At 39.7% G+C, this 12,459-nt stretch overlaps 1 protein-coding gene across 4 annotated transcripts in view; it reads right to left on the reverse strand.

The window, feature by feature from the left end:
• Positions 1 to 12,459, reverse strand: part of CDKAL1 (CDK5 regulatory subunit associated protein 1 like 1) — a 432,072-nt gene that overhangs the window by 227,008 nt on the left and 192,605 nt on the right. For all 4 annotated transcript variants that reach the window (XM_052805186.1, XM_052805237.1, XM_052805157.1 and 1 more), the window contains one exon: positions 11,966 to 12,069. In XM_052805186.1, the coding sequence (XP_052661146.1) occupies positions 11,966 to 12,069 (104 nt within the window). The remainder of the gene's footprint in view (positions 1 to 11,965; positions 12,070 to 12,459) is intronic.

Genomic DNA, 12,459 nt, shown 5'->3' on the forward strand with positions numbered 1-12,459 from the left:
CTTCAGGGCTGACCAAAAGCTAAAGCATGTTATTAAGCACATTGTCCGAATGCCTCTTCAACACTGACCAGCACAGAGCATCGCCCACCTCTCTAGGAAGCCTGTTCCAGGGTTTGAGCACCTTCTCGGTAAAGAAATGCTTCCTCCTGTCAAGTCCAAACCCTCCCTGACGGACGCAGCTTTGAGCCATTCCCGTGCGTCCTGGCAGTGGATCCCAGGGAGAAGAGATCAGCACCTCCCGCTCCACTTCCCTTCCGATGGATGCTGGGCGGAGGGGCGGCAGGAGGAGCTACGCATGGAAGGCCCGGTCACCCCAGTGTCACACTGCCACCACCCAGCAACGTGGCAGTCACAATGCCCCGGGGCAGGATAAAAGGGAACATCCTCCTATGTCCCATTGCCAGAGCTGGACCAGGGGCAGCCTGCAGACATCCGAGAGGAAGTCCTTGAAGAGCTGGTGGAATTACTTGGAGGGGGCTGAGGGAGGAAGACTGGAGGCGGGATGAGGCTGCTGGAGATGAAAAAACCAACATCTGGAGGTGCCCGAGGCTATCAGGCCTTTTCAGCCGGAGAGCAGTGGCAAGAGCAAGGGAATGCCTCCTTGAGGAGGGCTGCAGAGCTCGCCATCCTCATCCCCTGTGGAGCCAATGGCAGCAGCCATAAGAATCGGGATGCAGAGATGTTGCCAGGGGTCCCAGTGCTTTGGAGCAGCCACTGGTGTCCTGCCAGGGGTGGGAAGGATTCTTGCCCCCAAGGTCGATCAGGCCAACGGCATTTGGCCACTCTTGGGAGCCCTGGAGATGGCTCCAGGTTGAGGGAGAATAGGGCTTGGGTTTCTCCTGGGAGGCGTGACCAGCCTGTGGGACGAGGAGGCAGGTCTTGCTCACATGCTCAGGGAATAGCTGCTCGCCAACTCTGGGGTCAGGAAGGAATTTTCCCCTGGGGCAGATTGGCACTGGTCCCCAGGGGTTTTTTCTCTTCCTCTGCAGCATTGAGCATGACCACCTGTCAGGGCAGGGCTCCTCTGGTCCATTTTGGCTAGGTTACTGCCTGCTGCTCACGCACCACAAAGATGGCCTCTCATGCCCTGCAGGTGGCAGGAGGAAGGCTTTTTTTCCCCCAAAGGCAGACTAGCAAGTATCCCTGGGGGTTTTTTGCCTTCCTCTGCAGCATCGAGCATGGCCCCTTGCCAGGGTTCCTTTGGACCACTTAGGCCAGGTGCCTGCTGCTCTTGCTCCACAAAGGTGGCCCTCGTGCCCCACATCTGTGGGGAGGAAGCTTTCTAGACTCCCAGGGTGGCCCCTGGGGGTTGCTTCTTTTCCTCTGCAGCATTAAGCATGGTCCCTTGTCAGGGCTCCTCTGGGCCATTTTGGCAAGGTTCCTGCCTGCTACTCTTGCACCTCCAAGGTGCTACTTGTGCCCTGGCTCTCTCAGGCTCTCTTTCCTAGTGCGAGTTTGTAGTGCAAGTGAGCTCTGCTCTTCCCTTGGCTCCATTTCCACAGGGGTTCTTGCTTGTGCAAAACAGCCCGTGCTTGGAAGAGCTCTAGGCTTGCTGCCCCATCAGGAGCTGCCACTTTCCAGATCTCCCTGCACGCAATACAAGTGCAGGGCAGGCACGAGAGTGCTTTCATGCATTACTGGCCAAGAAGCAGAGCGGAGCAAGTTTTGGAAGGCAAAAAGGATGCTTGCCATTGATACGTGTCCTAATTCGGAAAATACCCTGCAGTACCACACACCGCTTCTTCTTTTGTGCATGGTTGGTTCTGATCCTCATTTATCAAGCTCTCAGTCTTCAGGAAACAGGGACTGCTTAGTCTGTATTCCTGCTGCTACTTTCTGTAGCTCTGTGACTTGCCTTTGCCAGACTGCAAGGGATGTTTTTCAAGCTAAACTGGAGAATGCATCAGCCTGCTCCTGGCTACACATGCACATTGTGTTAATGCTTGTGAGCATTGGCTCTGAAACAAATTCAGAAAAATAACATAAAAATAAAATCCTGCTTCCACTTCTAACTTTTGTGATGTGTCCTGAACGTGTTTTTGGAGCTGAAAGTACCCTGGCATTTCAGGCAAATAATAGTCTCATTGGTATTCGACTCATGGTGAGCGGAGGCAATAGAGTATAATAGTTATGATATGTGATGCATATAGTTCTGCATGACAAGCTCTGACCTAGGTCTGAGGGCTCCCTCCAGGAGATCAGCTCTCTGCAGTGCAGGTCCCAGGCCCATCCAGCAGAGAGGGGCAGAGACAGGCACACCTACGACATGGCTCAGGCTGGGACTGAAGGCCCCAGGCAGAGCCGAGACCCCCTCGTCCCCTGGGCCCTTGGCAGGAGACGGTGAGGGTGGGGGTCCCAGGGGAGGCCGGTCCCAGCCATTGAGGCCTATGAGCACCCCAGGACCCTGGCAGAAGTAGACCTGCAGTGCTCATATACTCTCCTTCAGACGTTTATGGTTGCCCACTTTGGAGACAGAGTATTGGGCCACATGGACTTTCACTCTGGTGGCACACTTGTTCTCTGGCTCTTCTGTATTAGCATGTTTTTCCAAGGGACACAGCTCAGGCATTTCTAAAAACGAGTACAAGGAAGAGGAAAAAAATAAATCCACAGGAAAATGAACAGGTATTGCTCACCTCAAAAAGGTTTGCAACCATTTAGTTCCAGAGCACTTCCTGCTTCAGACAGGGCTGGCTTGATCTTTGAGCCTCACTAGTGTCACAGATGTGGGGTTTTGCCATCCTGTGGAAATCCAACTAACTAGATAAACATAGAAAACTTTCAAAAACCAAAGTTCACACACGCTTTTGGCAAATTTGTTCAGGTGGTCAAATGATCTGGAGATGACCCACAGCTCTCACCCCCGTCAGAAGGTACATGACTCCTTCCCACAAAGTGACAGAGCCAATGTCTATGCTAGGACATGATTACCCATTCAATCCCTTCTGCTAGTGCAGGGCTGGGGAGACATGCCATCAATGATTTCCTCAGCATGTACTGGTAGGGAAAGAAGGAGGGAGGAAGAAGAATTGAATTGAACAGTTGAGTTGGAAGGGACCTACAACAATGATCATCAAATCCAACTGCCTGACCACTTCAGGGCTGACCAAAAGCTAAAGCATGTTATTAAGCACATTGTCCGAATGCCTCTTCAACACTGACCGGCACAGGGCATCGCCCACCTCTCTAGGAAGCCTGTTTCAGGGTTTGAGCACCCTCTCGGTAAAGAAATGCTTCCTCCTGTCAAGTCTGAACCTTCCCCGATGGATGCAGCTTTGAGCCATTCCCACGTGTCTTGGCAGTGGATCCCAGGAAGAAGAGATCAGCACCTCCCTCTCCACTTCCCCTCCTCAGAAAGCTGGAGAGAGCAATAAGGGGAAAAGCTAGACATCAATAATTTAATGTAATTGCCACTGCGTTTCTCAAGTAAAATTAAAAAAAAAGTGCAAAGGAACTTTTTATGCAACAAGAAACGCTGAAGACAACAGAAACAACTGTAACATTGGTAAACTTGACTGTATAAAGGAAACACATATCAAAAACACAATGGGGAATTTTTTTTCTAAGCCAAGAGGAAAGCTCACTAAACTTCTAATTTTCTTACTCAAATGAAGTTTGAAAATATCTACAATATTGTAATTTACTACTGAAAAGATATCTTTTTATCCTTTTAAATATCTCTTTGCTATATGGTGTTGGTTATGTGTGTTTAAATATCTGTTACACAGCAGGTTTTATATACCTGAAAACTTTGCTTCTAATCACTACTGATGGAATGTAATTATATCTTTTTCTTTCAGGATCATTAGAAAAGATTACATGGGGCCATGAAAAGCTAATTCATTATGCTGTCCCATATAACTCTAAGAAATGACAGGCTGGTACCAAAATATTTATCTTGGCTTAAGTATTCTGTGCATTAGCAAAGTCAGCAGGAAAAACTTAAAACATTCATAAGACACAAAAGACAATACAGAAAGAATTTTAATAAACTTAACAACAGCAACAAAAACCTAGCTCTTTAGCTATAGCCAAAAAGCACAGAAGAACAAAGAGAAGCTGTTTATCAAAGTGTCTCAAATACAGCAGCCCAAGCTCCCTGGAATGCCACTTCAAGTTATACTTCAGGAACAATATTAGAATAAAGCCTGCTTTTTCTAGAAGTCAGTAAAAAGGCTGACAGAAGAGGTTTATCTTAGAAAAAACACTGTCACCATTCTCCTCCTTCCGCCCAAAATAAAAACCCAAACCCAAATAAAAACAACATAAGGAAACATTACGCATAGCAAAGCTGGGTATGAACCAAGATTATCTGTGATATGGAAAATTTTGCACTCCCGAAAAATTCAAATGGAAAGGATTTGAAAAATGGTATGGGGTTTGAGTTCGGTTTTTTTAACGGTAAAGAGTGTTTGTCAGAAAAGATTTCCACATAAAATTTTCCTGTCTTATATATGTTATAATATCTGCATCAGAAAATTTTGATTCTATAAATCAGAAAATACAGAGGCAAAAGCATTTTGGAAAAGAAGAGTCAAGCATTACATTATACAATGCCAAATGGAACACATTCAGCTTTTTCTATAGAACTTTGTTGTTGAATTCAATATATTCCTGTCAAAAATTAAGCATTTTGAAAATTTGTCTATTCTGATAGAAAAGCATTCCATAAGACAGTTTAAAACCAACTATAATGGGCATGAATTTCATACTCTTACAAGGTTATTCTTGCTGCTAAAAGAGAGCAAGTAGAAGCCAATACATGCTACACCTTCAACATACTATTTTATATCAGATATTAAGGACGGGCTTTTTTCCTTCTGAGGTTTTATGGGGTCATGCATATTGTGACTTAAGTATGGGAGAACTCAAGAAACACCGAACCAGCACCGAAGTTCCATGTTCCTTCATTACACTCACCTTACAGGAAAATTGTGCTTGACTTTTGCAACCCCTTTTGGAGGTGTTTAAAGTGTACTAACATTGGCTTTTTCACCCTCAAGCTTTCTTTAGTGTGCCTAAAGCAGCAAAAAAAGAATAACATATACTCTGCATTTACAGGTAAAACCTGCGTTTATCTTTGCTTCCTTTTTTGCTGTAAAGGACACAGCATGAAAAAGTGCCTTGAGCTTAACTTTCTTAATTTTATACGCAACTTTTTGTTATGCTGCCTTCAGCAATGACTGGTAAATAATACTCAAAATTTTGCTTTTCTAAAGCTGTTTTTGCTGAACAGAAACAGACATCTGTTAAAGTTTAGCTTACAGCTTTCTGGGAACAGGCATCATTTCCGTATTGAAATCATCAAATTTTCAAAAGGAAAGAAAATTTTAAAAATTTAACACAATTTCAAAATGGTAAAATATTTCACGTGGAATGAAAGTGACATGTTTCAGTGTAACCATTTTCCACAGTAAACCATTCCTTAAAAAAAAAAAAAAAAAAAAAATCACCCCACTCACAAATGTTTGGTTTCAGAGTTGACCTGTATTTTGAAAGCCAAGGGGTACTCTGAAAACCAAATAAAACATTCAGGTCAATCTAAATATTTAATTCAATCCAAAATGAAACAAAACCTTTTATTCTGAGAACAACCAAGCAAACATATTTCAGTTCTATATAAAGCAGATTTCCCAATCTTTCCAAAAGACAACTGAATTAAAAACAACCCAACAACACTTCCAAAAGACATGTCCATCTAATTCAACTAATTGATTAGTTGTCTGCCATTAACATGATATAGTTTTTCTTGGTATTTAACAATATACATATAATGACAAGTTTTTCTTTCCCTTTCTTTCTCACACAAAGCACACCCCAATCTATCCTTACAACAGAGTCATAGACTTTGACTGAGTTTGAACCATACAGCGCAGACTCAATTTCAGGGAGTTTCCAAGCATTTTCAAGCATAACTCCAACAGAAATTAATTGACAGCCACGAAATCAACATCAACTACCAGTTTGCACATTGTCAGGACTTTAGTTTATATGGAAACTCAGTTCCCAGACATCAATGGGTAACACCAGCGCACTTTTTTTGTACTGAATTTGTTATCCAACAGGTTTCTCAACAGTCTCTTCATCACATGGCTAGTATGGAAGAAGAGTTAGCTTTCTTTCAGGACTGTTGCAGAAATTGCTGAATAAAATCTAGGACAAAGAAGCACAAGAAAATGCTCAACTTCTGATAATGCTGCTAGGCTACAGAAGACAGACATCGGTGTGGGTATGATAGATACATATACTTATTTGACAGAACATTGAACTAGGAGGGCAAAAATAACAGTGAGCAAAAATTAAAATCAGTTAAGAAAGCTTTCCTGGGACGTGCTTAGGATCATTAACAAAGGCTGTGTTGAAACCACTAAGACAGCTTATTCACTCCTGGATCTGTGTCCAGGCTCCGAGTAAGTGTTTATCTCACACCAAGGTGAGACCTGCATATACAACAACTGCTCCCTCTACACTCTTAGTTTCGCCCCTAGAAAGACCCTGAACACACAGCCCAGGTCTCCATCTGGGTGACTGGGCACTCAGTCCCTCTCAGTGTGTGCAAAGACCAAATCCACTACTGAGAAGACGTAGCCTAAGCATCTTAATTTGGTACTCCTTCTGCCAATTAATGGGAAACTAAAAACATTGCTGATACTTAATATTTGTCCTTTCATGAATGGCAGCTGTTCTGAAAACATACAGAGAGCTTACTGGTAGTTGTGCAGGAAGAGACAGTTACCAATTAATAAAGCAGAATGTCTTGACAGCACCTCATCAGAACTATTAAAACCAAAGTTTCTTAGCAAAGCTCACAGTCATCTGAAAAGCTCTGGAAACCAGTCACATTATATAAAATCAATCCTTATCATTACGCATAAACATCTGTTTACAGTAATACTTGTAGAGACAGAAATATTTAACATTAATCTCCTTTAAACTCTCAACACTTCAAAATCTACCAGATTAGGAATAATTGTTAAAGACGACTAATGAAAGTCAAGACTCAGAATCTTCGTTTAGATAGCTCCTCTGCTTTGTAGTGCTACTTTTTGTCCAAGATTTCATAAACAGAAGTGTTATTCAGAATTCAACACCATGCATGCCAGTGAACCATCATGCAAATAATGGAATAAAAATAAATGATATTTTGCCACTGCAATTATTCAACCAGAAGCAATTGTTCCACATAGCTTGAGGATACGAGAACAATGTTTCCCAACAGGACTTGACTTTCATTTGAGCTCCCTGGTTGCTACCATAAAATAAGCTAATATAGTAGTAATTATACAGTGTATATTTTAATAGCAGTATATTCCATGCCATCTGCAACAGGCATGCAATGCTAAAGTGTAATTTTGTACTGGTACATGCAGAAAATTATCATTCTATACTGGAATGAAATAACAGCTAATTCCATAGAACTACTTATATTTTTAACTTAGTTTGCTGAACCAGCAAAAATCGCTTGCAAGATAAAGTACTATCTTTGCCCGGAAAGTCTCTCACAATGTGTAGGGTTTACAAATCACCACGTAGCATTATCAGTTATATACCTTTTTATGGTCACTAAAATTCCACTGAAAAAATATATATATAATCAATTTAAAGTCTTGCAATTTAGCCAAAGCTATCCCAGGACGCCACTCCACATCACATTCAAAGCTGAGGCTTGTTTAACTTTTGTGTCTCCTTGGAACACTGTTCACCAATGGCTGCTACCCCAGCCTTCCACTTCATATACTAAGCAAAACCACATTGTTACACATAAAGTAGCTTTGGGAAGGAAAGAAAGAGCTCTCTCATAACTGCAAATACAGTTCCCTAAAATACAGCACTGAATATGATATAGCAAGTTTTGAAAAAAACGTACTACTAAATTGATGACACAAAGAAAGTGCTGTACTATCAGCTGTAGAAAATCTCTTTGCATAAACAACCTTACAGTAGACATTTGTTCTCTACTCAAAGACCACTTTACTATATTTCGCAATACTTTCTTTTACTAGCTGTCTTATAGACGTCTACTATACAATGTGATTTGACAAGGCTGTCCATGTAAAAAAATGATACTACTTACTAAAATTTGAAATTTACAGAAAAAACATAAAAGTTAAAAAAGTGAAAACCTCAGCAGTCTACTCTCAACTTAAGATAGATTATTTTGTTGAAGAAATTCTATCAGTTATTAAGGTTGATGTCAGTCGTAACTTCAAAACTACTATGGAGGTCAGACAGGAGACATAAACCCATACAAAGTATGCAAACGAACTCAATTTCAGTGCACCTTAACACTTAGTCCAACGCATTATGAAAGTATGCAGCATGTACTAGAAACCTGCAACACACTTATGTTTTGTGCACATTATATTGCATTTAAGATACTAAAATAAAATCCAAAAAGAAAAAAAGAAAAACTATTTCAGATGTTGGAAAAGATATAGGCTGATATCTGTTCAGTCATGATTATTTCAGCCATCTTTTTTTCATCAGTTGATTTAAATCAAGTTTATGCTTATACAAATAATCTGAACACCCATGTAAATTATTACAGCTTTATCATCTGCTGTCATCTAGTTACCACTGTCAGCAGAGCATTAAATTTCATTTTTACAAAACTGACCAACAAGATAAAGGTTTGGACCCTAAAATACACTGAAATAAATACCTACTTACCTAGACAAAGTATGCAAAACTCTCAAAAAACAGCAGCTAAATAAAATCACAGAGCTAAATTTTGACTAAAAAGCCTAAGAGTTACAAAAATCTTTAGAAGTCATCTTGGAGACAAACATCAGCATGATGACTGTCAGGCACCACCTTACAGCAGCTGTCACACAGATACCTTATTATTATGTACCATATTATTAGCAGTCCAAGACTGGTCCACTGACTACCTGAAATGGCTTGCAGCCGAGAAATGCAGCATATACTACAGCTTGGAAATACTTCCTACATAGCGAAATCCTACCCAGAGGGTGCAGTACAGAAGTGACTGAAGGAAAATTGGGATTATCCGATCGCAACACTAAAGCCTGTTCTGGCAACATACTGCTACTAGAAATAACTGTTTCTAGACGTCAGCTGCAATCTTATCAAAGTATGATCACCTGAATAAAGCATTTTAGAGAGCTTTTTTGTGCTGAGTTTTAAGGACCTGTTACAAAACGTCTTTAAATACAGCTCTTCTAATCAATTTTCAGTGTGTTCCACAATTGAAACATCACACCTTTGGGGCCTATGAAGTTGTGTACTGTAAGAATATTTATGTACAAAACACTGCAAACAACATCATTTTCTCTTTTCTTACATGACTTCATCATGCAGATATAGAAAATCATCACATACTGGTTTGCTGCTGTTCCTGTAAAACACCTCAGTGCTCCCAAGAGTAATTCCACAGTGGAAAAACTTTTCATCACACATCTGTACCTCTCTATTTTTCACTAGAGCTTCAGCAACACATCTTCTGAGAAAACAGAAGTGATTGCTGAAGAGATTGTAGCTCAGTAACTCAACAAGAACTTTAATGATGACTTCGAATTGCTTAAGTCTTTCATGGGATTGATGAAGTTTCTGCAGCCCAGATGCAGCAAGCTGGCAGGAATAAATTCTCCATACACTGCAAACTAAGTATCTGACTATTTCATGCCTCTTTCTAAGTATGTGAAAGCTGGAGGCAAAGCCTGTCACCTGACAACTCAGTACTTGCTTCTTTCCTTATGTTCTGTAACAAAGGTACTAGTGTAAGGCCAAATAAGAATAGAACTCCCTGGAGATGCCTGCTGTGAGACATGTCATAGCATTTCTTCAAGAAATTTCATAACAATAGCTTAAGGGCAAATTTTTCCATTAGAAATCAGGTTATTTTGAAAGAGTCAATATTTATAATAAAGGCCAGAGTACAACAGATGAATTGAATTACTGAATTTTCAATCCAAATGTACAATACTTGAAGTTTAAAATACTTTCCAAAATTTCACATTTATTGTCTGCAAAGACAAAACTTGAGTTTTCTTTCTTGTTATATCAAGCAAATACATCCTTATGTTAATTTAATGCGGACTTTATGGCATGTATACACAACTATAACAGGACAGACAAGTCTGAATTTTTCTTTCTATACATACAATAAATCTAAATAAAATTTAAATAGTTAACCTAAGTAAGACCACAATCCTGACTGTATTACCCATATCTTGTCTTCTGTCATATTCCCTTGCTGAATTGTTCCAAGTTTCTTTAGAACAATTCAACAGCTATATAGTGCTATCAGCATAATACTATTCTTATGGTACACGTAATATAAAGTACTTCAGAGTTATACCTGGATGAAGGGAAAAGAATGTAGTGTTCCTTTTCTACCTACATGTGTTGCTATCACCAGGCATTTACTTGTGTCTGGTAATTACTGCATAAAAACAACCATAACCATCAAATGGCAGATTTTCTCTTGCACAGTGACTACTTACCAATTTTAAAATCACCTGTTTTGTACGACTGAAAACTTCTAGCTTTCTGAAAAGTTTCCTGAACTGCTTCTCTACTAAAATAAGTGTATTTACACATCTTGTATTTCAGTTACTGACCATTTCATAATAGGCATACAGGTTTTAGAAGCTTGTCCTACTAAAACAAGAAATCTGAGACATGACAGGATTCCTGTCTATCATAACAGACAATCCAATTCACAGCAACAACAGCATTAACTGTACAAACCTAAGCAATAGGAGAAATTTTGTGCCAAATACAGATAAGCCTCATGGAAGAAAAGAGAGGAGCTTGGCTTTTAACAAAAGCAAAAGAAAAAGGCATTTACAATCTTAAGTGAGAACTTTCTATGTAGATAATGTAGAACTTAGAATTTGTGAACGTGGGCTTTGATTAGGAGGACTCTTCCATGCGTAGTACTGATAGAAATAGCCAGAAGTTCATCACTGACCTAAATACGGTTCATTATGGATCCCTAAATAAGGATGGATTTAAAAACACGTTAAATCATTGGAGACCTATTTTTTACTAAAACAGATACAACACTCAAGAGCCATAAGTGAAACCCAATGCATGTACTGTTTGTTCATGCACAGAAGATGTGACATCACATGTCGTATTTATTGCTCTGCTTTTGATTCAAAGTATTTGATACAAAGATGGCAGGAGATGCTACACCTGAATTACCTCTGTCTTTTTTTTAATATACATTTAATCCTTTAACATGGCACAAACACAAACACAAAAAACACCACCTGTGCCTTCACAGAGATTGCATCAGAAATGAATACTGGCATTATTTGGAAATCTGTATTTTTGAAACACAGGCAAAATTTAGATATAAAGAACAAATATTAAGGTACAATAAAGCTATCATAACTACGAGACATAAAAGAGTTTTAGATAGATACTGGCACAGAGTACTGTACTGCAGGAAAAACTTCTGATGCTTGGTTGGATCCATGTGATGTTACAAATATCCTATTGAACTTAAAAGCTGATAAGCTTTGCATGGCTCTCGGAAAGATCCCGGAACTCCTCCAGGAAATCCATTACCAGAAAAAGCAATGTATCCTTAAAACAGGGTTTTAAGAATCCTAGGGAGGGTCATGAAATTGGCTTTTATTGTTGAGTGAAAAAAAGTTACCGTCTTCCCCTTTAAGAAACCAGAGATAGAGTAAAACATCCATATATTACAGTTACCCCATCATCATGAAAAAATGCTTGCACGGAACTTCATTTCAGCAAGCCTAAAATCAAAATTAAATACTCCTTATGGTAGGACTACATTTTGCAAACAGTGGTGCACAACATAATGAAAGCATGGCTTTCTACTGCAAAGGCACCACGAGACACAGTTATGGCTATTAAGAACATCAATACCGTAACAGAGCCACATTGTATCACGATCATTACGTGTGAAAATAAGAGCTGGTACACTTCAGAGGCTGACTTTTATTGTAGGGATAAAACTGCTTACCTTGAAAAGACTGTTTGGCTCTGTCCACTAGTTCTTCAATCAGATAACTTGCTAGATCCCCTCTGGCATGCTTAGTTTTGCAGTAGGTACATGCATTGAGACACCTGTTTAGAAAACAAAAATACTCAGTTTCTAGCCAAGAAAGCCTTTATATGCACAGCTATATTTAAGTACATCAGGAAAAATAAGCTTTTGTATCTATGACCAGAAAATAGTATTCTGTTTTAAAATCAATAAAGTAGTTTGAAAAATTTTGTCCTCCTACCTTCTTAAAGCACCTTTCACATCTATATAAAGGGTTGAAAAAATGATCAGTGGAAATCACATACAAAAATCTAGGAGTGGAAATTTACATATTTTTAGAAAGCTATGATAGGGTTAATAATTTTTCATTACTAAAGATGAATCTCCAGGCTTCCGATCCCAATATTACATAAAAAAATCCAACCTGAACAAGGAAATAAAGGAAAAAAGTCCTGAAAGACTAAAAGTAG

This window comes from Harpia harpyja, chromosome 1, assembly GCF_026419915.1.
Source record: "Harpia harpyja isolate bHarHar1 chromosome 1, bHarHar1 primary haplotype, whole genome shotgun sequence".
In the NCBI taxonomy this organism is placed as follows: Eukaryota; Metazoa; Chordata; class Aves; order Accipitriformes; family Accipitridae; genus Harpia; species Harpia harpyja.